This window comes from Hyaena hyaena, unplaced genomic scaffold (assembly GCF_003009895.1).
Source record: "Hyaena hyaena isolate Hyena2069 unplaced genomic scaffold, ASM300989v1 scaffold_737, whole genome shotgun sequence".
In the NCBI taxonomy this organism is placed as follows: domain Eukaryota; kingdom Metazoa; phylum Chordata; class Mammalia; order Carnivora; family Hyaenidae; genus Hyaena; species Hyaena hyaena.
The window spans coordinates 904,334-930,345 of NW_024081368.1; the positions used below are offsets into that span (position 1 = coordinate 904,334).

At 45.7% G+C, this 26,012-nt stretch overlaps 1 protein-coding gene across 1 annotated transcript in view; it reads left to right on the forward strand.

Annotated features, from left to right (window-relative positions):
• VPS13B (vacuolar protein sorting 13 homolog B) overlaps positions 1-26,012 on the forward strand; it is a 770,486-nt gene that overhangs the window by 730,350 nt on the left and 14,124 nt on the right. Inside the window, exons 53-58 of the mRNA XM_039218135.1 lie at positions 1,157-1,284; positions 1,510-1,709; positions 14,891-15,009; positions 18,322-19,130; positions 23,311-23,487; positions 25,379-25,549. Coding sequence (XP_039074066.1) covers positions 1,157-1,284; positions 1,510-1,709; positions 14,891-15,009; positions 18,322-19,130; positions 23,311-23,487; positions 25,379-25,549 — 1,604 coding nt within the window. The remainder of the gene's footprint in view (positions 1-1,156; positions 1,285-1,509; positions 1,710-14,890; positions 15,010-18,321; positions 19,131-23,310; positions 23,488-25,378; positions 25,550-26,012) is intronic.

Here is a 26,012-nt window from a genome sequence, read left to right on the forward strand (position 1 = left end):
GTTTAAAATTTTAAGAATTCTAAGACACAATTTTATTAATATAACTTAATCTTATCTGTAAATACTAAACTAGATATTAGATTGAAAATACCGTATGTTAGTCCTGGCCCCCAGCTTTCTTGGCTAGCAGGAAGAAATTCTCTGAGGTTGGCTTGCCCCAGCTCTTTCAAAATTAGGCTGGGAAAAGAGCTTTGGTATGAATCCAAGGACTGTAGTCTGCAAGTGAGTTTGCTCCCTACAGCCCCATCCCCTCCCTTCTCTCTCCTCCCCTCAGGTGACCTACAGTGCACCTTTGACAGTGTTATTAATGTGACTTCCCCAAATGCTACTGGATGGTTCACTTAGGCATTTCAGGCAAATACCATGGGAAGGACTCACCCTGGTCAACAGGATAAATGGCACTTGGGAAAGTCTTTCACGCATTATCAACCCCTTTTAATCACTATAAACTGAGGGCTACATTTGGCTGATTTCTTTGATTAATTTGATCAGTCCATGTCATTTAAGCCTCACAGAGCATTTTTTTTTTCCTATTTTGATATGAAATATTGTCTGGTAGTCTGTGGTGCAAACCGGAAGAGTTTTGTGTCTCCATCGCAGAGAAGAGCCTGTGCCCACACAGCAGTCTTTCTAATTATCTGATCAATACAGCTTTGCTCTTGGTACGCAAAGTGGAGGTCATGTAAAGTATGATGCTGTGAAAACTAACAGCAGGCATTATGAGCCTGCCTACCTTTAGAATATAAAGAGAGCACGTTCCCACATTGTCTAGCAGTCTTTCTGAAAGTACATCAGCTCCTCTGATGCCAAAATTTACCAAGCACTTTTGAGGAAGAAGGCACTCCATGTGAAGAGTTGAAGGCACATTTGCACAAAGGGGAGCAGAGCGGGAGGAAGAAGTTAGCACAGGGTGGGCCAGAATTCTCTCCAAGTGGTAGAAGCTGTGTTTTTCCCCCTTTTAAATAATTTTTTACGCCTTTGAATATTTTATATAATGATGAGTAAAAGTCGGTAAAGTTGTAATTAGTCTATGACAGTTAAAAGAGACAGTGTTGTGGAGTTGTGAATATTACAAATCTAAATAAACATGGACCAGGAGAGAAAGCGTTCATTTTTTTCTAAACTGCTTCTGTCATATGATTTGACTTCATTCCAGGGCAGTAGCACTAACATATCAAGAACACTTCGGAGTGACGTATTTAACCCTCTCAGAAGACCCCAGTCCTCGGATAATTTTCCACAACAGATGTCCAGTAACAATCCTTATAAAGGAGAATATCAAAGGTATATATTATAGCATTGAATTTAAATAATATAAAACCTATAATCTTTCTGGAGGTTTTTAATTTAGTAGCTACTTGTGATCCTGTGGAGAACTTTTAAATAAAAGTATCATTCATCCTTCTTCCAGACGTTTCTCCTGCCACATTATGTTTAATATCCCTTCATCTTCATCTTCAAGGCCTGAGTCTGCAATATGCCTTTTTTTTTTTTTTTTTTTTTTTTTAGATACTCCAAAGTTTGAGGTTTATTGCAGAAGAATTCCTTCTGAGTGCTCAATTCATCATGAACTGTACCATCAGATTTCCAGTTATCCAGACTGCAAGACCAAAGACTTACTTCCCAGCCTCTTTCTGAGAGTAGACTCTCTGGAGGACACAGCAACTGAGTGGAGCGATGCCATCGACATCAACAGTCAGGGAACACAGGTCAGTGAGCCACGCGGGTTCCCGGCAAGGCCCACAGACACAATCCCTTTCCTAAGGTTTCCATGTTTGTCTGCTTTTAAACCGCGTTTCCTCAGAGCTGAACTTCTTATCCCCAGATGAAAATCCGTGTGTATCCATTCTTACGTCCTTGTTAGGTTATAAATTCTCAAATACAAAATGTATCTCCACAGTGTCCTATACAACTGATTACCAGAGAGGAGCACTTGGTAAAGGCAAGCACATTGGGTCCGATCCAAGGTCAAAAATTAAGTAAAATTGTTGGACTCCTCTATACAGAAGGTAGTCCTACTGTCCAAATTTTAGGACAGTCGTTATGCCAACCTTAGATTCATCCTGTCTTTTGAAAGGTTTAGAATTTAATTTAAAACTATACATATTTTTCCTAGAAGTACATAACACTCTGCAAATGTTAAGTATGGTTTAAAAACCCTGGACAGATAAAATGTCCTGATCTGTCTCTGTCTTACTCTCAGTGCTGGCGGTGTTTTATTTTTGTTAAAAATACCATATGAACCTAGCATTTCATTTCTGCTGTACTTAAAAATTTCCCATTCTTAGGTGTATAATTCACCGGCATTAAAAATATTCACAACGTTGTACAGCCGTCACCACTCTCTGCTCTATCGTCCCAAACAGAAACTCTGTACGCGGTGGGCAGCCCCTCTCCATTCTCCCTCCATTCAGCCCCTGGTAACCCCTGTTGTTCTGTGTGTCTCTGAACTCGTCAGGTTCTAGGCGCCGCGTAAAGTGGAATCATACAGTATTTGTCGTGCTGTGCCCGGCTAATTTCACTTGGTGTAGTATTTTCAGGGTTCATTCATCCATGTTGCACCATTTATCAGAACTTCATTCCATTTTATGGCCACGTGATACTGGGCTATCCTTTGTCACAGTTCTTTCATACCTATTAATTCATTTGACCTTCCCAACACACTTGAAATAGGTCCCTCTGTCATGGTTACAGGATACATATTAAAGCCATAAATACGTTTACTGTAATAATGACTCTCGCTTCGTAATCGCTTACTGTATGCTGGGCGTCATGCTGAGCACTTTACATCCATTCCCGTCTAACCTTTCCAGTAGCCGTACAAGATGGGACTATCGTCCCCACGTTACAGAAGTGAGAACTGAGGCCTCTAGAAGTAATGACGTAGTTCCCACGTGCTACAAGAAAAGGGACTGGGATTTTATCGTGACCTGCCGGACTCCAAAGCACTGCTCCAGACCACCATGCTGGCAATGCTACTTCCCTACCTGGGGTTCCTGAACTGGCCTCTGCCCCAGCTGGCACATTCCTTCTCATCTCCCCAGAGATTCTCTGTCTTCACTCCTGTGAAATCTCCTCCCCACCACCGGCCCCTCTCCATGTTCACTGAACATTTATAACATTAAGTTGCATTTATTTCTGTAAATGATCTCCTACCGACTTAGGATTCCTGGCGGTCAGATACCTGCCTTATTCATCCTCAGGCTACAGCAGAGTGCCTGTCAACGCAGGAAGATCCTAGTAAACATCACATCAGTACGCGAATGACTGTGTGAGAGAAGATGAGGTTAAGCGAGAGAGATCCTTTATGTAAAGGACGAGAAGAGAGCCCCAGCCCTAACCTTGGGAAACACCAGCACGTCTGTGCAAACAGCAAAAGAACAAGCAGAGTGGCAGGAGGAGAAACAGAAAGCCTCTGATGGACAAAGTTTACAGGCTGTAAAATGGTGGAGAGGGAGAAGCAAGGTAGCAATTGGAAATGACAGGCTCTGAGGCCCTGGGAGGGAGGGCGTGGAGGCCCATGTGAGAACTGTTTTCCGGCAGTGAGCCCATGAAACAAAGGAGGTCAGAGAGGAGGAAGTTCATTCTGAACTGCAGGGATGGAGTCGGTCAAGGAGAAGTGGAAAAGACAGTGGGGGGCTGCCCGGAGAGACAAGTCCCAGGCACAGTGCAGGTAGTTCTCCTTGAACAGAAGGACCATGTCCTCTTCCCGGGCTGTAGAAACGAGGTGGAGATGGGCACAGGGATGGAGAGCTGTTTGGAGGGAGATGCCAGGAAGTTGAATTGATGCACGGTGGCCTTAAGTTTATTGTGGAGTTTGAATAAATCATCTGCTGAGAGAGAGAGAGAAAGGGCTAGGGGCCTGGGGAGAGAAGCAGCCATGCAAACAGGCGGAGGCCGTGGTCAGGGACAGGGACAGGCGCAAGAAGGGATGAGCAGCCTGGGGGCCACCCTCACCTTGGAGACCTACAGATATACTGGCTCCACATTACCCAGGGGTGTGGTTTCTTCTGTCCGCAGTACCCATGAGATGGACGCTGAAAATCTGTTAGATCCGCGCAGCCTCAGGAGACATTCGTGGTCTCATGAACGTACAAGACAAATACTGCAGGCTTCTCAAGGGTTCCTGAACTCCTCTGCCTCAGTTTGAAGATTTTCAGAGCTTTGCCTCCTTCTCTATGTCTAGGGAATTCTTTACAATTGGCATTTTGCCTGCCAAACCTTCTTTCAGGGATTCCCATTCACTCTAAATTTCCTCAAACCTTTGTAGTCACAGATACTTCAAAGCTAGGAGGAGGTACTCTTTCCAACACCCTTATCGCCCCTGGTCTGAGGACCCAGCAAAGGCTCATGTTCCCATTAATCTTTGAGGAGCTGTGTGCCATATGTCCTGCAGACCGTGGTTCACTTCCTCCTCTGCAGGAAGATTTGTTTCAGACCCTCACCGACATCTCTTCGGTAATACACCAGGGCATATAAATCACTGGCGAGCGAAGGGAGCTGTGTCCTCTGATGAAAGGAAGCAGCCCTTCTGTAGGAGTGAGTTCGTCTTCCAGGAGCCTTTCCTCAACCCTTGGTCTGAGGCATGTGATGCCAATTTCCAAGCTGACCTTAAAAAGCAGGATTAAAACACTGTAAAATCGCCACTATTGCCTCCAGGAAGAAAACTCCTTTAGCTTTTGCCAGACAGAGATAGGTCCCTCGCCTCAGTTTTGGAAACAGGACAATGTCGTGTTGCATAATTTTGAAATGGAATATGAGAGAGAACGTGCAGAAAATCAGTTTATAGTCACACAAAGAAGTGTTCTTTGGATCAGGAGTTCTTGAGAAGGTCTGATAACATGTAGGCCACAAAATTCAGACTGTATTTGGCGTGCGGTTTCCAGGGTTGTGTTACCAGCTCACACCTGGCTAAAAGACATCTCATGGTTGTTCTGACAGAGCCCCTAATGCAGCAACTGGTTCTCTTCTCCAGAACTTTACAGGGGGTGGTAGCCTGACTGACTCTAGGGGAAAACATCTTTAGGGTCCAAATAAGTAAATAAAGACATAAAACATGAGCTTGCCATTGACCATTTTAAGTCACAATTTTGATCCTATCAGGAAAATGGACTAGAACCCTGCATAGTTTATGGGATTTCAGTTTCTGTTAATCAGAAGCCTTCTTTTTATCAACACTAGACAATATTTTTTGAATAAAAAGGTACAAAGAAAACGTAGTTACCATTTAACTAACATAAACACTAAGAGGCTTGCTTCAGTCATCAATCAACAAATACTTACTGAGTTTCTAATATGTGCCAGACATTATAACTTAGTACTGGGACTACAGGAAGCGTAGTGAACTAAAAGGAACACCGCCCTTGCCTCCCAGGAGATGACACGTGGAGGAGATGATAAGCAAGTGATCACCTTGTGTTATGAAGTCCAGTGAGAACTATGAAAGGAAGGAACAGTTATCCTGTTAGGATGAACAGCAGACTAGTTTGAAAGGCCAAGGAATATCTCTGGTAAGAGACCTTGCGTCTCTGCCTTCAAGCTGAACAGGCATGAAGTAGACAAAAAGGTAGGAAATGTTTCTTGGCCGAAAGAGCAACATGTTTGAAGCCTTGGTGCTCAGAGCAGGAGCCTGGTCCTTTCGGGCATCTAAATGCCAGTGTGGCCGTAGTGCCAGATGAAGAAAAGGGGGTAGGAGAAGGGTTTAGTGAGAAATGCAAGGTCAAACCCAGCAAGATTCTGTGTCTGCACCCAAGGATTTGGATTTTTATCCTGAGAGCCTTGGAAAGTCTTTGAAGTGTTTATGCAACGCAGTTTCTGAGCCATTGAAACAGCAAAGGAGGAGCAATGTGATCCCTAGACAGTTTGCAGGTGAGGTTTCTTCTAAAAAGATTCAATGAATTCTCATGATCTTTGACTCTGAGCAGAAGTCTTTAGTGGAGTCGGTGTCACCAGTGTTTTCTTCTCAGTGTGTGAAAGATGGGGAATGACAGTCCTTCATGTGTATATAGCTCTGTGCCATTTACAGAGTGCTCTCATGCCACAGCCTCAATTCTTTCATTCATTTATTCAACAAACTTTTATTGAGGAACTATCAAGAGCCAAACCCTTTGCCCTAAATAAGGCATTCCTCCTGCTTCAGGGACCTGGCGATAAGTAAATAAATGCAGGCAAGTGAAGTAAGTCTTAAGACAGAGCCTTTGATCACGGCAAAAATTCTAGGATCGTTAGGGCAATAATTTTAATGTTTATTTTCCTGATGAGAGGATTGAGGCTTGCAGGGTAATCAGCTAGGTGGTATATAACTAAGCAGGATCAGGCTGGAACCTGAATCTGCCCACATGTGGCCCCATCCTGTTTTTCCTGCACCAAACTGAGGTCACTATCTATCCTTCGGAGTCCAGCCCCGGCTACCAATATCACTACCTGAAGGTTCATGAAAGCGCAGGTTAGGAGAGGTTTTCAAATCTCCACTTTCTTTACCTAGGACAAGAGTCCCTCCCATGAACTCTTCCCTCAGTGTCCTGACTGTGGCTTAGTCCCACAGTGACTGCAGGAAAGTGTCTGCTTGTATCAAGCTGCAAACTATCCCTGTGTGGCACCCACTCATTCATCCTCGTTTTACCCTCTGGGGCAGATTGTTTACTTCCCCCTCTAATATAGCAACACTACAATTATTTGAAGGCAGCCTCAACATCTTCTCTTAAGTGTTCCCTTATCCAGGCCAAACATTTCTGGTTCCTTGAATCATTCCTTCAGTAAATGTGATTTCCAGACCCATCACCACAGTTACCCTTGTCTGAATACACTAGTGTGTTATGTTCCCTTTTGAAAAATCTGGCAGCCAGAATTACACATAGTCTTCCAAATGTGGTCTAACCAGCTATTACCTCCCTGTGCTTCCATTAATAAAGTAGAAGATTGAGTTAGCTTTTTATTAACAAGTTCAGACTGTTTGTTATTATTGAACTTGTGGTCAACCACATCCCCCAGGTCTTTATCATATGACTTGCTGTACAGTTGACTTTTTGAACCCAATGACAGGACTTTACATTTATCCCCAATAAATTAAATCTTGTTGCTATTGGCCTAGTCCAGCCTGTTGAAATCACTTAAAAAAAAATTTGTGGTGCTGTCATCCAACATATTAAGTATCCTTGGTAGCTCTATGTCATCTATAGATGTGGTAAGCATGCATTCTACATCTTCATCCAAGTCATTAGTAAATATGTTGAACAGGACAAGCCCAAGGTCTACATGCGATGGTGAATCACTACATGCTTCCCCAATGCGTGCGTTCAGTCAGCCACTAACACACCAGACTGTACTGTCATCTAGCCCACATGTCTTAAATAAGAAAATGCATCTAAAAGCATTTTTTAAACCATACTATATAAGATGTTTCTTATCTTGCTTACAAGGTTATCATGAAGACACTTTGGTAAGTGCCTTGATGAACCAGGACTCAAGTGTGTAATCAGCCCATTTGGTGCAGATCAGACTGAGGTAGTCCCGAGCACTAATGCTTACAGAGCATGTAGTCATTTTCTGAGATACCTTTAGCCTCCATCCAGGAATTTTTCCCCAGAAAAAAAGTTACCAATCCAAGTGAGTATCTAATTTATAAAATGCACAGTACAGATATTTGGCCTTCTTGCTTACTTCACTTGCCTTCCCATACATCCCATATCAGGGCCAGAAGGGGTATCAGCAAGTTAGCACCCACTTCTGAACAACTGCCAGGTGCCTTGGTCTAGAGTCTTCTGTGTGTTTACGGTTTATTCTAGCTGAGTCATGGTGCTTTTAAAGATGCTTGGAGTAGAGATTTCCTTAAAAATTTTTCAGTAATTATACAGAGGGAAGAATTATACCCAGAAAAACGCTGTTTTGTTTTCATGCTTATCTACCCTTTTCTCATTTTAGAAATTGATCCTTTTAGAAATTCATTTATCTTTTCCTCTCTGAGAGATCTCATCTCATTGCTTTAGCTACCATCATCCAATCACTCTCAGGTCTCTGTCTCTGGCCCCTGCATCTCTCCCAAGCTCCAAGTCTATGTTCTTAGCCACCCACCAGACATCTCCATCTGACGCTCACAAGCACCTCCCTATCCCCAACATGTCTGAAACCAAAGCGATCATTTTCTATTCCCCAAGCCAGCTTCTCCTAGAGTTGTCACTTCAGTGATTGTTACCACCATTTTCCCAATATAAAAACCTTCAATAATATTTATGTAAACTTGCTTTGAATTCCTGTCTTATATCAAGCACTCTACAAATATCATTAGTCCCTGCCACATCCCTTAAAGGTATATGCTACCTGGGGCGCCTGGGTGGCTCAGTCGGTTAAGAGCCCAACTTCGGCTCAGGTCATGATCTCACGGTTTGTGGGTTTGAGCCCCGTGTTGGACTATGTGCTGACAGCTCAGATCCTGGAGCCTGCTTCAGATTCTGTGTCTCCCTCTCTCTCTGACCCTCTCCTGTTCACGCTGTCTCTCTCACTCAGAAATAAATAAAACATTAAAAACAAAAAAAAAAGGTATATGCTACCTGAAGCTCAGGGAAGTCAACCTGGACAAAGCAAATGGGTCTGGTATTCAAACTCAGACTATCAGGCTTCTAAACCTATTTTCCTGCTGCACCCCAGTGCCTTCCTTTCCCTCTCTTCCCTCTCCACATCCAGGAAGTCACCAGGTGCTGGCAGAAATTCCTCAGAAATGTCTCTGGTTCTGCCCCTTTCTCTCTGTGACCATGACCCACTCCAGACCTTTTACCCATTATCCCTCTCCCAGATTTTAGCAATAGCCCTTTAAGAGATCTCTCTGTTGTTGTCAGCCTCTTCACCTTGAAGTCTGTCTCCACAAGTACCACCAAAGTGATTACTAAAACGCAAGAGTCCATCCCAGAGAGAGAAGATTCTCCAGGCCTGAAACTCCAGGACTTAAACTGCTTAAAACAGACCACCACCTGAGACCAAGCAGGCTATATTCAACTCCCTTATTCCCTCCACAGGCTAGGGATCAGTCCCATAGCACACATGCACATCTCCTTCCCTTCAAAGCCTAAGCCTTGACTTCTTCCATATCATGGTTTTCTTTCTTAAGATACTTTCTTATAAGCCACTTTATCTAGAAAAATAAATAGTAACTTTTCAATTTATCCCTTCCCAAAATAGGAAGTAAAAATTTTTATGAAAGATGACTTGTAGCCAAAGGTCAGAACAAATAACATGGCTGATTGATTTATCTGCAGATCTGCCTTGGAGGCTGAGTATCTGTCATCTGCAACCTCGAGACCCAGAGAAACCATAGTGTAATTCAGCCTGGGTCCAAAGGCCCAAGAACTAAGGGATTTGATGGCATAAATTCACCAGGAGAAGATGAAATGAGATATCCTAGCTCAACAGTGAGGCAAGAGAAAAGGGGGCAGGCCCTCGATGGACTGAATGATGCCCCCCTCCCCCCCCCAGCACTGGAGGAAGGCAGTCTTTGGAGTCCACTGATTCGAATGCTAATCCCATCCAGAAACACCCTCAAAGACACACCCAGAAACAGTGCTTAACCCGGGCACCCTGTGGCCATTTAGGATGACACAAAATCACTCATCACAAAAAAGAAGTGAAAATCTGAGGAGAACATGAGTCAGGTAGAAGAAAGAGAATTAGAAAGGGAGGAAGCCCAGTAAGATGTATCCTATGGCTATTAGAGCCCAGTTGAAGAGGAAGTCAGTAAAATATTGGAGGAGGGGAGTGCAGTAGGAGTTTTAATAACAGTTCTACCTATTATTTAAGTCTGTCTCAGCCGCAGTGCTGGGATGCTTTATAACTCCCTCCAGATTATCCTTGGATTGTCACATATGGCCTGTGGGGGAAAAGACAGGGAAAGAAAGGAAGAGAGACTTTCAAGAATTCATTCTTTTATTTCTTACAGCCCCTTGTAACTTACCTAGTTCTTTTTTTTTTTTTTTTTTTTTTTTTAAGAGAAAGAGTACAATCTCAAGCAGTAGAGGGAGAAAGAGAGAATTTAAGCAGGCACCATGCCCAGCGCCGGGACCCAACATGGGGCTTGATCTCATGACCTTTGAGATCATGAACTGAGCCAAAACAAAGAGTTGGACACTTAACCAACTGAGCCAACCAGGGATCCTTCTGTAACTTATTAACTTAGTAAAATAAATTGGTATAATTTTTTTAAATATCATTTGCTATATATAAATGTAATATGCGATCATTTTAATGCTCAGTTGGTTGAGCATCAGACTCTTGATTTCAGTTCAGGTCATGATCTCACAGTTCATGAGATCGAGCCCCACGTCTGGCTCTGTGCTGAGAGCATGGAGCCTGCTTGGGATTCTCTCTCCCCTTCTCTCATTGCCCCTCCCCTGCTCGCTCTCTCCTTCAAAATAAATAAATAGACTTTAAAAAAGAGAGAGAGAGAGAACTGTAGAAAAGCACCAGTTTTGTGGAAGTGTTTTCTATTGTGTTTGTAGTAAAAGACAGTGTGCTAAGTGGAGGGCAGGACACAGCTCCAGAGTGGTGTTCTTATACCCATATGTGTGAGAAAAAGTGATCCAGGTGCTCCGACAGATACAGAGTATCCTCCGAAGTGATTTGTGGTCAGAGCAGCAAGTCTCCCGCTGTATGTTGCCCATAGCGCCCCCCCCACCCCCATACTGCCAGTGCGAAGTGAAGAAAGAGAAAACACCTAAATGTTGGCATTGATCAGGACTGGCTCACTTATTCTGCAATAATATACTCAGCTGTCCCCTGGGCCATCACTCATTTAATTCATCCCTTCTCCTGCACATACAACGAACACATTGCCTCCCCAGGATTCTGACGAGTCACCACATCCCACTGAAACTCCAGTACTTGTGAGTGATGCTCTCTCAGTCCGGACGTGACTCCTTTCATCTGGAGACCTGTGAGCTCATGCCGTCCTCCCCTGCCCCCCATTTTATAAGACAGGTTAACCGTTTTAACCCCTCCAAACTGGAAAGGGGAAGGATGAGACCTAGGAACAGACTCTCATATGTGACAAGTCTGAGAAGTTTCTGAGCATATAAGTGGAACACACCTTGAAACAAGGCCTGGGCTTGGAGCCGTTTCTGCTCTTGGAACTGCACTCTCACCGCTTTTCTTCCAGCCCCTGGACCTCCTCTCAGAGATCTTCCTCAGTCACATCTGAAGTTCAAGTAGCCTCAGTCTCTTGTAGTCCAGGCTCGAGAGTGTATTCATCAGTAGTCATTTCTCAAACACTATTGGATTCCAGAGAATTCATGTAGTGAGAACCACATCCATGGTCCTTTTCAAGGCATATTCCTGTGCTATCTTGTGTCCCTGCCTCTAGGTTTAAGAGAGCTTCTGTGGCAAAGTTATGCTCTTAATCTAAACTTTTTTTCTGAGTCACTTTAACAATTAAGAGGTTCTAACAGTGAGTGTGATGCCTACACATAGCCCCAAGGCTGAGTATTAATCTGCCCTCGTATTCAAACACTTAACTTTGGTCTCTTGCTGTTTGAGGTCAAAAGCATTTCTAGCTTTGCAAGGCCCTGAATTTCTGGAATCTCTCTCTCTTGTCTTTCATTTTTATTTGCAAACACAAATTCTTTCCTGAGCCCATCTCTTCTTCAGAATGCATTTCCAGAGACGGCCAATAGTAGCCAACACACACCACTAATGTTTTGTTTTCAAACCTCATCTTCTGGAGGTACAGATGGATTAGGTTTATAATCTGCCTCCCAGGTAATCTCAGGCAACAGTTTTACTAAATGTCTTGCTATTTAATAGCATGAATTGCCATTTTAATCCCTTTCAATATCAGCTTCTACTGCCTGACCATGAAGCCAAGGACTCATACATTAGGTTTCTGCTGGAACCCTACTTCTATTACCAATATCTATATTAGTGGTATAGGCTGGGTTATGCTGCCTGTCAGAAACCTAGAAGTTGCTTCTTGCTCATGCTTTGTGCCCAGGGAGCTCAGTTCCCCATGGTCAGTCAGGGAGGCAGGTTGAGGAAGTTTCCATCACTTTCTATCTGCCCCACTGTAACAAACCACCCCAAAACCTAGAGGCTTGAAAACAATTAACTTCTCATGAGTCTGAGGTGTGGTTGAGTGATTTTTCTGCAAGATGAGCCTGGGATCGCTCATGCAACCACATTCAGTTGGAAGTTGGCTGTGGGATGACTTCAGCTGGAAAGTCAGGGCATCTCTGTCACCATGTGGTCTCCTCTTTAGGGAAGCGAGACCAGGCTTCCTCACACGGTTGACAGAAGGGCAGACCCTGGGAAGCAAGCTTCATCAGGCTTCTTGCCTCACGTTTGCTGAGATCCCATCAGCTGACGACAGCCGCATAGACAAGCTCTGTACCCGTGGGGGAGTGGACTGGGCACGGGTCCTGGGAGTGTGGCTGCCACGACCAGCTACACCAGGAGCCAGCAAGCATTTTCTTCAAAAAATGTCTTCTTCATTAAGTACTTTAGGCTTTGCAGGCCAAACCATCAGACCCAAACAAGGACTTACTTTAAAACCGCTGGGGGAACTTAGAGGTGCAAATGCCTTATTTCTCTGATAGGTAGATACCCAACTCCCTAATCCCTAGAGTTGCCACCATACAAAGTGCTTGGCATTGTGAGCGGTTTCTCTGCCTGGGGAAAGAGACAGGGATAGGCTCCAAGGAGTAAAGTATTAAAGCCCACGTTTCTTCCATGTTAGTGGTGTGTTGAAAGGGCTCCCGGCAAAATTTTTCTCCAGAGTCCACATTTTTGACCAGAAGAAGTACCTAAAAGGTTTAGGCTTATTCGCCTGCTTCAAAATGCCTTGGGCAGTTAACAGAAAACATCAGCTTGCCTTATCTTCACTATCTCAGAAGGTACAAGGGTCCTCATTTCCTGAGGCCTAAAGATGACTGTGAGAATGAACAGAACAGTAAATATTTCCCTTGTTGATCCTCTCCCTCCCTCTTTTGAGGGGTGGTAGCTCTCTGCTAAAACCCTGGGACATGCACTGAAGTTATGGGGAGTCACTGAGCGGGGGAAAGAGAGGTGGGGCCTCAGAAAGGTCAGATGTTTGTGCCAGATGAATAATCCCACGTCTCTAAGTCCAGGAAAAAGCAGCTGACTTCCTCTGTATGTCATATAAAATAATAAATGTGAATGTTTCTCAACTAATACCTGTTTTGTTTTAGATTCATGAGCCGAGCCATTTTCTAAATTGGCTGCATTCCAGATTTTAGCACAGTCAAATTCCGTTTTTACCTTAGAATAGATAAGGCAAATTCAGGATACAGGCTCTTTTGAAACATAGTTTGGCAAAACAATCCATTTAGGAAACATGTCCATAGAGAACACACTGACTCCACTCCTACCCTCATGAAGCTGACAGTCCAGCAGCTGAGTCGGGTGTATAAAGAGGCGACTGTACTACAAATAATACCAGTTTGTGATGAACTAGAAATATGGTGAGCATACCTCAGGAATGCCAGAGTTAGTCTCAAGCTGAGGAAAGGAATAGGAAAATAGGTGAGAGTACCCTCAGGGGAAAAGGTGTCCTTAAGGAGTATGTGCCGATACACAGGATTTGGAAAGGACCTGTGTGCGGGAAGCCGCCTTCTGGTCACACAGAGCGCTGAGTGGCAGACAAGGGCCTAAGCTAAAGCAGCAGCTGTCGGATGAAAAAGAAGGCGCTAGGGGAGGAGCCCGCAGAGCTGGGGCATCTGAGGACTGCTGTGCTCCAGCAGACGAGAGGGAGGAGGCAGAGGTGATACCCAGGTGCCCTGGGTGCTTCACATGGTCAGGATTTCTGAAGGAGGAGCCACTGTGCAAGAAAGAAACCCAACGACACTGAAGTCCCTTCCCGGCTGAGTCTGTGACTGTCCCCTGTGGTTCTGTGAACACTCTTTCTGGGACCTCTTCATTTGGTCAGAATTCCAATACATTCATTACTCGTCAGGCAGGCACCTAGCTTTGTTCCGTCATCCGGGAATTTGCCGTCTTCTTTTATTTGCTGCCCTAACAGTAACAAAGGGCCCAGTCTTGGACTGAATTGATACTGCAAATTATCAGAATCAACATTCCCATACATAAGGAGGTTCTTGCCCCTATTCTCAGGTAATGCTGGCCATGAACATGATGTTCTTGGAGTTGTTTTTCAAATAGTTCTGTTCTGTTTTCAAATATTTACCCATTTAAGCAACCTCGGTACTTAATGCTGAAAGGACATCTGTTCTGCTGGCCTGGCACCTGGCTTCTGAGATAGAACTATTTTTTAGGTCTTAGTCCACCTACCCATAGAAGAAAAATTAATTTTGACTCCAAGCAAATGAAGTTATCTGACACTATTGTTACCAGTTACATGAGGGACTGAGGGACCTTGAGGGGATTATGACATGTCGACCTTCATTGGTCAGTTTTCTGGTACATTTCTGGGTCCCCAGGATACAAAGACATCCTCATGATAGTAAGTCAACACTCAAGAGCCTGAAAGTTTTTTGCATGTTGCGTTTCAAGTCCTGAGTTTCAGGGTTTGTTTGCTTTTTCCACAGAGGTTGATGTGCACATGTAAAGCTGGCCCATGGCTGGGCTCCAGCCCATACAGAGCTATTTGCCAATTCCAAAGCAGCAGAGAAGGAAGACACTCGTACCCCGTCATCCATCATTGTTTTTTTTCTATGAACCCTACAGCTGGATATTGAAAAATCTGGATTTGATCTTTCTTTCTTTTTTTTTTTTTCCTTCATTTCAAGTCAGCTGTATAGCCTGTACACATAGATACAAAGAAATATAACCAGGAAGTGTTTGTGGCATTGAATCAGAACTTAAGACATTTGAAAGCAACCATTTCAGTTGTGTTTCTTGCGTCTTTTTAATCAGATCCTGAATATTGTTTTTGCAGGTTGTGTTCCTGACTGGCTTTGGCTATGTGTATGTAGACATTGTACCTCAGTGTGGCACGGTCTTCATCACTGTGGCCCCAGAAGGAAAAATGGGACCTATTTTAACCACTACCAACAGGTAGGCTTAATTACTATCCCCGTCACAGTATAGTAAGCTTGCCCATTAAAAAGTTGTAGACCTGGGGCGCCTGTGGCTCAGTCATTTAAGCGTCCCACTTTTGATTTCAGCTCAGGTCATGATCTATGTCATGGTCGTGAGCTTGAGCCCCCCATGCTAAGCATGGAGCCTGCATAAGATTCTTTTTCTCCTTTTTCCTCTGTCCCTCCCATGCTCATACATGTGCCCATTCTCTGTCTCCCCCTCCACCCCTCAAAAAGAAAGAAAAAAGAGGAAAGCAAACAGAATATAATATTGAACATATAGCTATGATTAGTCATGTATCCTAGGTAGATATAGATATCCACATACACACACACACACACACACACACACACACACAAATACTTCTCTGTTCACACATTCTCACACACACATGCCCTGAAAACTTTCCTAGAACTAAGACTCAAAAGAAAAGAATCAAGAGGCCCCTGGGTGACTCAGTCAGTTAAGTGACCTCAGCTCAGATCATGATCTCACGGTTTGTAAGTTCAAGCCCCACATTTGGCTCTGTGCTAACAGCTCAGAGCCTGGAGCCTGCTTTTGATTCTGAGTCTCCTTTTTTCTGTCTCTCCCCCACTCACACTTGGTGTCTCTCTCTCTCAAAAATAAACACTAAAAAAAATTTTTTTAAAGAATCAAAATTGTTAGTAGATATGGGAGTTATAAATGATTAATAATTTTCTACATTTTAATTTTTCACAGAAAGAATTTATAATTTTAAAAAGTTCATTATTATTTAAAAACATATTTAAAATATAAAATAACAATACTGACTTTCATACATTTGTTTAAGCCTTTAAAAAATGTCCTTGCTTTTCATATATGGTTAAGAATTTATTAATTTGGACGTGCCAAATTATTATTAATTTGAATTTACAATTTTTCAAACAAGGTTAGGTAGAATGATGTTTTCTTTGCCCAGAAGTGTTTGTAAAAAGTGAATAGCATAGCAAAATTGGAGACTAGATATAAAACTACATAACACAAAATTTCAATCCTGCACAACAGTTTCAGAAACATTTTTGTAGGGCATTAATCACAGTAGCAACAAATTATACATTGAGTGGTAGAAATAGGAAAGGCACAAGTATATACTAGTATTTGTTGAATAAATGAGTGAAGGAAATATTACACCCCTTCTTTGAAGTAAGCCCTGGATGCCAGGTGCTATTCTAGGGACAGGGATACCACAGTGACTAAGAAGACCAAAATCTCTTCTCTGAAAAAAATGATCACATTTTCCTACATGTAAAATGGAAGAGAGAGGATAAACATAATTAAAAACAAACATTTTATGGGACAGTAGAAGTTTCGCTTTCTGCAGGGATAAAAATAGCTGAGTAAGAAAGACCAGGAGCGCCAGGGCATAAGGACAGAGAGGACATAATTTGAAAAAACCAGTGTAGGTAAGCCTTCCTACAAAGTTGACATTTGACCAAAGACTCAAAAGCTGCAAGAGGGTTAGTAATGCGGGTATCTGGTGGAGAGCTTTCCAGATGGAGGGCACAGCTGGTTCAAAGGTCTGAAGCAGCAGGCCTGGCATATTGGAGGCTCAGGGAAGAGGCCACTGAGGGCCAAACAGAGTCGATGGAAGTGGAAATAGTATCTGAGGCCAGAGCAGTAAGGGCTGGGAGAGGGGGACATTGTGTAGGACGTAGCTTTATTTCTGAATGAAATGGAGAACTCATCAAAGCATTTTGAGTAGAGAAGTGACATAATCTGACCTAAATTTTTAGAAGTTTATTTTTTTGTTTGTTTCATTGAAGTAGACCATATAGAAGCGAGTGGAAGCAGTGAAAATAGTTAGGAGGTTGTCATAGTTAATCACACTAGAGTTGCTGATGGCTTAGACCACAGTGGGATCAGTGGAAGTTGGAAGAAATGGTCACATTCTGGATGTACCTTCTAAGAAAAAACCATTGGTTTTTCCCTGGTGCACCGGATAGAGTTTAAAAATAGAGACATCAAGGAAGATCCTAAACTTGGGCTCCAAGCGAGTGATAGGATGTGGTTGCCGTTAACTGAGATAGGAAAGCCCGTATGTAGGTGGGGTGGGGGTATGATCTAGAGTTTGATTATAGACATAACAAGTTGAGATTTTTTTTAACATAAAAGTGACTACGTGGAGAGACAGTTAGATATAGAAGACTGGCAAGTCCTGGGCCGCCTATGTGACTTTGGGAGCCATGAGCACACAGACAGCATATCAGGGCCATGGGACTGGGTACAATCTCCCAGTGGGGGAAGCCTGGACACAGGAACAGAAGACGGCAAGGGCTGAGCCTTGGGCACCTTAATTTTCAGTGATCAGGGAGAAGAGGAGGGGGTCGCACAGTGACTGAGAAGTAGAAGTGTTTCCAGAGGAAAGGAGTTACCGACAAGGTGAAATGCCATTGCAGGTCAAGTGAGCCACAGACTGAAAGACCATTATTCGATTTAGCCACACAGAAGTCATTTGGTGAGAGTTGCTTTGGTAGACTGAGGGGGCAGAAGCCTGCTTGGACCAAGGTGAAGAGAGAATGGACGGCAGACCCCAGACAATGTGTGTAGAAGTTTGTGTGTAAGGGAGAGCGGAAAACCTGAGTAGTAGCTAGAGGAGGAAGTGGAGTTACAAGAGGGATTTTGAAGACTGGAGAAATAGCATTATTTTTATAAGCTACTGGTAGTGAAAAAAAAAAAAAAAAGGATGGAGGAGACGGGTGGGTGGCTAAAGTGATGCCCTTGAGGAGGTGAGAGCAGAAAGATTTTGTGCACCGTGGACAGGTTGGCCTGAGGCAGGAGCACCGCAGCTCAGCTCTGGAAATGGTGGGCAGAGCTAAGCACGTGGCTGAGATGCCACTAGAGGGGCTGGGGTGCTGTGGGCCCATGGTAAGTTTTCTTCTCTTTGCTTTACTTCAAGGTGAGGAGTCTTGGTGATTTGATTTTACCTTTCTGTCTTGAGATGATCACGATAGAGAATTAGTGCACAAGCGCTAGAAGAATTTTGGAGTACGAATCCGGTGTTGACAAGGGAAGCATGTACAGAACATGACAAGAACTTGTACCGGTCCCATAGGGGACATTCCCCAGGACTGTTGGCAATGTAGCCGGTTCTGTCCAGACACCACGATCTGAAAGTTGAATTCTTATGAGAGTCTGATGGACTATCAGGAGGGGTGTAATAAGGCCCTATTGAAAGGAGGGGAGGGTGGAAGGGAAGGAAGGAAAGAAGAAAAAAAGGAAAGAAAAAGAGTAGAGGGAGACTAATGTTCTTTTCCCTTTCGTTTCTAGAACTCTGGAGAAGATCGTGACATTTAAAATGTTCATCACTCAGTTGAGCTTGGTGGTGTTTGATGACCTCACCCACCACAGAGTATCATCTGAACTTCTGAGACTCACGCTGGACAATGTTTTTCTCCAGATGGCCCCCATGACCGGCCAGCTCCCTGGGGAGGAGGCCCCCACAGCGCCCCTCCAGCCGCACCGTGTGGAAGTCTACTGTGGGGACCTGCAGTTGGACAACCAGCTCTATAACAAGTCCAATTTCCACTTCGCCGTCTTAGTCTGCCAGGGGGAGAAACCAGAACCCACGCAGTGTCCCAGAATGCAAAGCCTCCTCGTATCCAGCAGAGAGCTGGAAGAATACAAGAGAAGCTGTTTTATCAAACTCTGCCTCACCTTAACCGAGGGCAAGAGCTTCTTATTTGATGACATTAACGAGTTCAGTTTTGAACTGAAACCTGCCCGGTTATACGTGGAAGACACATTTGTGTACTACATCAGAACTTTGTTCCAGACCTACCTTCCTGACAGCACCCTGGCCGGTCCCCCCGAGGGACTTGCAGGTGGTAAACAGGTGTTGCCCGTGCAGGTCAGACAGCACGCCAGGGCCTTGGTGAACCCTGTGAAGTTACGGAAACTGGTGATAGAGCCGGTGAATCTCCTCGTCAGTGTCCACGCTTCCCTCAAGCTGTACATAGCCTCTGACCATACGCCACTCTCCTTCTCGGTGTTTGAAAGAGGCCCCGTCTTCACCACAGCCAGACAGCTGGTCCACGCCCTGGCGATGCACTATGCTGCGGGGGCTCTTTTCAGAGCAGGTGAGATCACATGCTGAGGGTTCTTGATGAGCTGGAGCCTGGGGGGAGCCTCATCAGCTTCAAGAACTAGGGAGGCACTGCTGTGAGAGGGGAAGAGTGTGGGCTTTGTAGTTAGTCAGCCCTGGTTTGTTTTTTTTTTTAAGTAGGCTCCACACTGAAAGTGCAGGGCTTGAACTCACAGCCCTGAGATCAACACCTGAGGTCAAGAGTCAGAAGCTTAACTACTGATCCACCCAGGCACCCAAGTCGGACCTGGATTTAAACCCACACTCTGCCACTGCCAAAGGCCTTGGGCAAGTTATTGAACCTCCCTAAGTCTCAGTTTCCTCATCTCTAAAATGGGTTTTAAGATTTCTGAGAGGATAAAATAAAAGCACTTGGCACTTACTAAATACTCAACCAATAGTAGCTTTTATATTTGCTATGATGCAGCTTAGACTGTTAAATCCAGTTAGCAGACACTTTTTAGCTCTCTGCTGGTCCAAGGCTCTGTATGGGCACACCAGTGCAGTCTGGAAAACTAGCCCCACTCTTCAGACCCTGGGCCTAAATGAAATCCAGCTGTAGCTTGTTGGCTTCCTCCATTAAGGTCCATGAGTAGCTGTTCGGTGAGACATTCAGAGGATTTATGTGCTCCTAAGATGCATAAACAGCCCTCTACCTACCCAGTGTGGCCCTGCCTATCTAGACAGACCACAAGAAGAAAGTGGTTGGTATCTCAGCTTCTCCACAGATCTGAGAAGGAAAAGTCTGCAGAGGGTGATTTGAATATGAATCTTGTATGGTGAGGACTGTGTGCTAAAGGTTGAGTGTAGGGGAACAGAGTGGTCTCAGAATAGTCTGTGGTAACTGACAACAAAATACACGTTCCCGACCTAAATTCACTCCAACGTGGTTTCAGTTTGATAACCCAGCTCCTTATGTTCCCATGAATTCAGGCAACAAACACCAACCAATGCTGGTCTTGTAGGTCCCGTCTAGCAAAGAACATGGCAGCCTTCCGTTCTGAGAGTAACAAAGGAGAGAATGTCGACAACGTTGTACTTGGTGAAAGCATTCCCATATAAGCTCAACACTGTAACAGTAAATGACCCATGTTGTTGCCAGACTGGTGAGATTACATTTTCTCCATAAGGAAATTCATAGAGTCAATAAGGTTACCCAGAAGTCTTAACTGAAAATGACAAGATCAGAGGAGGGCCCTGCCTGCACTATTGTTTTGATAGCTTGCACAACAACGAAGAAAATGTTTCCTTCTCGCTAAGAAATCATTTAAAAATAAGCAGTTAACATTTCAAATTTAATAGATGGGTATATTTATAAACAATTCCAGAAACTTAACCTTTCAGGCAGTGTTTGCTTTTAACATGAGAAGCAGGCACGTAAGTTACTGGGCCCTGATGTGGGGCCCGGGAAGGACTAAGCCTCCCACCAGGCCACCACGTAATGCTGAGGTGGGGGGGGGCGGGGGGGGACAACCGTGTAGGTAATGAGCTGGCAGAGAAACTCCCGACTATGGCACCAAGGAGCCATGTCCCTGCAGCCTGTGTGTGTGCTAAAAATGCTCTCTCTGCTTTGTTTTTTGTTTTTAATGAGCTTTCACAAGAACATTCTGTTTGGATTTTTTGTAATCCACCTAAAAATCCTCTAAGCTGTTGTCCCAACCTCATTATCTGCTGGGACAAGAAATTCTAATATAGAGGGCCAAGTTTTTAGAGCCTGGTGGGAATTCTGTCTAAAAACCTACAGACAAAACGAGAAGATGGGAACCATGTAGCAGGTTCCCAGCACCCAGGTAGAAGAGCTTCAAGTGAATGTACTAGCATTCTCATAGAAGAAGGGGGAGGGCTGGCCCGGGAATGAACGAGTTGCATCTGTATCTCATGTGGGTCAGGATTCACCCACTGAACTCGAATAGAAGGTTCTTGACTAGGATGGTCAGAATACCCTGATCTCATTTCTAGGGAGGTTTGTGGATTCACCTTGAGGAGGTTTTAAAAGTAAACAGTCAACTAATTAGAAATGAGTAGCTCTATTTGAAGGAAAGAACGTGGGCTTTCTAATTTCCTGGGGTCCCTCCACAGCCAAGTCTCAATTTGATGGGAAGTCAGACACTCTTTTCCAACAAAATGTCCAAACGTATAGGCAAAAGATGTATCTGCTTCTGGAGGAAACTAGAGAAAGAGTGTCCTCGGATACTTTCTGCCCTTTTCTGGCTAGCTCCCATGCCGCTGAGAAGTAGCTCTGGTCCACACACGACCCTCCCGTCAGGCAGTGCTCCTCATCCCCAAGACAATATCCACCTTCCGGTGGCTGAGGGAGCCAGGCGGGGAGGCTGGGTGGCATCCCTTCTCTCTCACCCACTCTGCTGACTCCCAAGGACCCATTGTAGATGGTCTGTGCTTGGCAGTATCTCCCTCTTCTTTCTTTATCTGTGTGTGAAATCTATGGAGAGAAGGGGAATTAAGATGTTTCTAGAACAACTTGCTGCCTACAGGTGGAACCTTATAACTATTCCAGGCTAAAGGGAATCTGCTCGCTCTTTACCTACAGAGAGAGCCCCCCAGGAAACGATATTCCACAACCTTCCTCAATACCCTGCCTGCCCATTGCAGCCCGGGCTCACAGAAAGAGGGTGGGTGCACTATGCAATCAGGTAAACCTGGTTTGGAAACCCAGCCCACTTGTCTAAGCATCGGGGAGATTGTGAGCACTTGACTTAATCTCAAACCACACTTCCTCCTCTTTGTGCCTGGAAGGAGTGGAGGTGGAGACAGAGTAACACCAGGTCAGCTTCACCTCTGCTTCCTGAGGCTGCTACCCCTGACTCCAGGGAGAAGCCCAGTCATTAGCTCATCATTATATAAAGCGAGGTAATAGTACTTCATGTGCACAGTTACCATAAGCATTAAGTAAACTGAATGTCTGGCACCCGAGGCCCTCCCCTTTATAGTCCTTGTCTTCTGGAACTGAGTCCCTCTTTTCACCTAAACCCTAGTGGTATCCTCCTAATGCTCCAGAGAAGAGGAATGGGCTCAAAATTTAAGAGTGTCTTTCTCTGTAGGGGCTGAGCCTGGAAGCCTATTTAAGACTCTGGCTTGGTTCTTGCAGCCACACCTTGCTGACCCTCTGGGATCAGTGACTTGACCGAGGGTCTGTCTCGGGCTCATCCTCCAAGAATCTGCTGGTGAGGCAGGATTCGCTCCCACACGAGTCCTGTCCCCAACAGCCTCCGCACAAGAGCACTCTTGGCCCCAGTGTGGTAGGCGGTTCGGTTCCCAGAAGAAGTCGCCTGTCTAGAATCCTGTACTTAGACGTTGGCCTTGCCAGTACCTCCAGTCCTCTGGGTGAAAGTGCTGAGCCCTGTCCCCAGGGAGCAAGGTGAAGGGAAGCCACGGCGGAGTTCACACCACAGCCACGTTCCCACGAGGCAGCGTACACCGCAGTCAGGCCACTGCGCAGGCCAGCCCCTGGCAAGCCCCCGCTCAAATAGGAAACCAGATCCAAAGCTCCCCTCCTGGGACACTGGAAGGGAACACTCCCCTCTCACTAACCTAATCAGCATGTCCATGTCACCGATGTTTACACAACTGAAGCTGGGGGTGAAGGGGAGACATTTGTCTGGCTCCAGCTCTGCTCCAAAGGAAAGCACTCAGCTGGGTAGGATTGGGAAAGATTAAAAATAACTCCTCCATCCTTGTCAGAACTTTGCATCTCCTTTGCAACACCCCATTTAGCATCTGGCCGCCTCCCCCCCGCCCGACCAGGCGCCGCCTCCTCCTCCCGGTGCCTCCGCTGCCCTGAGGTGGTTCTGAAGACAGCTTCCCAGCCTGCAAACACCTGCACCCTGGGAGATAGCCCTTCCTCGGGTGCATGGGAACGTGTGTCCCCTCGCACACAGGTCCCTTTTAGCAGGAATACGGGAGGCTCGGGCGAGGAAGTCATATTAAAGCTATTTGTGAGTCTGCCAAAGGATCACTTTGATTTATAAAGTATGAAAGTTTGCCATTTCTGAATTCACAGTGAATGAGTTATTTCCCAGATTCCGCTCCAGAGGACCTTATTACATTCTCAATTCCAGTGTGAAAAATGGATTGCAGGGAAAATGGGTCACTTTTCCCAAATGTTGAAATTGCTGTGTTTGAGGTTTCAGTAACCCCTTCCCTTTGGTCCCTTCCAGGCTGGGTGGTTGGATCTCTAGAAATCCTCGGCAGCCCTGCGAGTCTGGTGCGAAGCGTCGGGAATGGCATCGCCGACTTCTTTAGGCTTCCATACGAGGGGCTGACCCGAGGCCCGGGAGCCTTCGTGAGTGGAGTCTCCAGAGGGACAACGTCGTTTGTAAAGCACATTTCCAAAGGTAGCCACTTTGGTTTCTTTTCATAATGCCCCGTGTTCATTCCTTCCCTTGTTTTTTCTTTTTAAAGAACACGTCACAGCTCTCAGGGCCTTCGGTGTGCCTCTACCTTTGTTTGGCCCGGTTGGGTGCCATGAAATGTTGGATTTGTAACAAAGCTCACATCTAATGTCTTATGTTTTAAACAGATCGCTGCTTGCCTGCAGTGTGTGAAAATGTCTCAGAAACTTCAGAATCTTAAACCTCCCGTGGGGAAAACCAGCATTGGCTCAACTGTTATTCCACGCGATAAATACAGAAATACGAAAGGTGTTCAGGACTTCTGCTAAACATCAGAAACCCTACACTGTGTTGCCTCTTCATTTTTTTAAATGTAGATACAGTTGTCAAAACTTCTGGAAGGATACGGATCCGTTTTGACGCGGAAGCAGATTTGGAGGGGGACCAGCCGGCTTTCCCCGGCAGGCCACGTCAACAGTGCCATCTTGTGGCCCGGATAAGTCATTGGGCACAGAAGCCCGACTGCTGCCTACATGAAGGGGAATGTTTTCGTTTTACCCCTGTGTGTGCCTGACGATATTTTGGTCAGGTTGGCAGTGACTCGGGAACTAACAAGGGCCATCTGAGTCCCCTTTTATTCTCAGCAGGAGGCAGGGAAAACAGGGCAAAGGGCTTCTCCCCCATAAAAGGCTTTTTAATGTCAACAGTGCCGCAACTCTGTTATGAGTGGGCAGGTTATAGAAGGCTCTAGAAGGCTCAAAAGCAGAGGAGCTTGAAATATGAGCACCCATGTCCTAGAGGGGGGCTGTCAGGAGAAGGGCAAGAGCAGTAAACCGAGTGGTGTGGACGAGGCCAGGCCCCCCCCCCCCCACCCGGGCCCCAGCCGTCCGGGAGGCCTGTGAGCTGAGAGCCGGACAAGCTCACAGATGAGTCACTGGCGGGTTTCTCACTCCTGACACTTGAGTCTTTGTGGTTCTCTTGTTTTTATTTTCAAATAAGACAACCGACACCTGCTAAGCTGAAGCCTGCGGTAATTTTAGCGAACTGACTCACCGAATGGTTTTTACACTTGTTCCCTCCTTCCCTTAGTGAAATCTGTTCCGTTTGCTGGTGTCTGCGTGTGCGCAAGGACTTTTCAGATTACTGGTAAAGATGCAGCGGCAAAAGCGACACCTTCCATCCCTTCTTGGAACCGGATAGCCTCTCACAGCTGAGTGAACTCCTTAGTGTCGGGATCTGCCCACTGATGTCTTTCAGTGTGGCCTCACTGAGACCCGTACAGACTTGCCGGGGAACCTGACGTAGTCATGGCTTTCCCGTGTCTTCTCTCCTGTGTTGTCCTCACATTTTCCAGTGAACATCCCGAGGATCAAAACTGCACGTATTCTGTGCGGCACCAACCACTGTTGCCTCAGAATGTCCGCAATTCAGAGTCTCCCTTTGCTGTGCCCAAAGGAGGAGAGAATAAAGTTTATTCCTAAATAGAAATATTTCTTTACAATCTAAGCTTCAGCAGCATGACCTTAGCCTTTAAAATGAGAGCCAATTTTAACCTTCAGAACTGGGCCTCGGTGAGGACTTCAAAACTATTGTTTGACAATCGAACAACAGTGACTGCTACTTGCGTCTGAAACTCTGGGCATTTTTCTGGCAAAAGAGATTCCCATCCGACCCATTTTGAGGCGTTGCCATCACCCTTACGAGCAAGTGTTAATCTTTACCTCGTTTTCTTCAGGCCGTTGCTTCACGCTGCCCAGAGGAAGCCACTGTCACTCACCACTTGGCCAGGTCCCGAAGGCACCCCTCCCCCCCCACCAGCCCTGTGAGGACCGCTCCCCAGGGGCCCACCATGTATGTGACCGTAAGGCCAACCCACGTGCTCTTGTGCCCTCAGGTACCCTCACCTCCATCACCAACCTGGCCACGAGCCTGGCCCGGAACATGGACCGCCTCTCGCTGGATGAAGAGCACTACAACCGGCAGGAGGAGTGGCGGCGGCAGCTGCCGGAGAGCCTGGGCGAGGGGCTGCGACAGGGCCTGTCCCACCTGGGCATCAGCCTGCTCGGTAAGTGGCCACCGGGGACCCGCGCTGGGACTCTGTGGGCGGGCCAGGTGCCCAGTCCCCCAGGACTAGGGGCGGTTGTGCAGTCTCCATCTTTCCTGCGGGCCAGGGCGAGGCAGAGGCTCAGGGAGGGAAGGGCACTCCCTCTGCTTCATGCCCTGCATCCATGAGGCACCGGGACAGGACCTCCTTTCCAGAGCCTTCATACTGCCTGCGGTGACGGGGCCGTCCTAAGACCTGCCCCAGAGAGAGGCTTGCCGGCACAGATGTCCACGCTCCACCACCCTCCCCCCCACATAAGTGTCCTTCCTTAGGCATGGGGGTGTCAGCACAAGGACGGCAGCACACAGCTGCTGTTCCCTGTCACGGTCACCGGCAGATTTTGTGCCGCGCCCTCTCCACCATGCACATACTGCCGACGCTCACCTTCAAGAAGCACTCAAGCAACGTGCAAATGTCACATAAA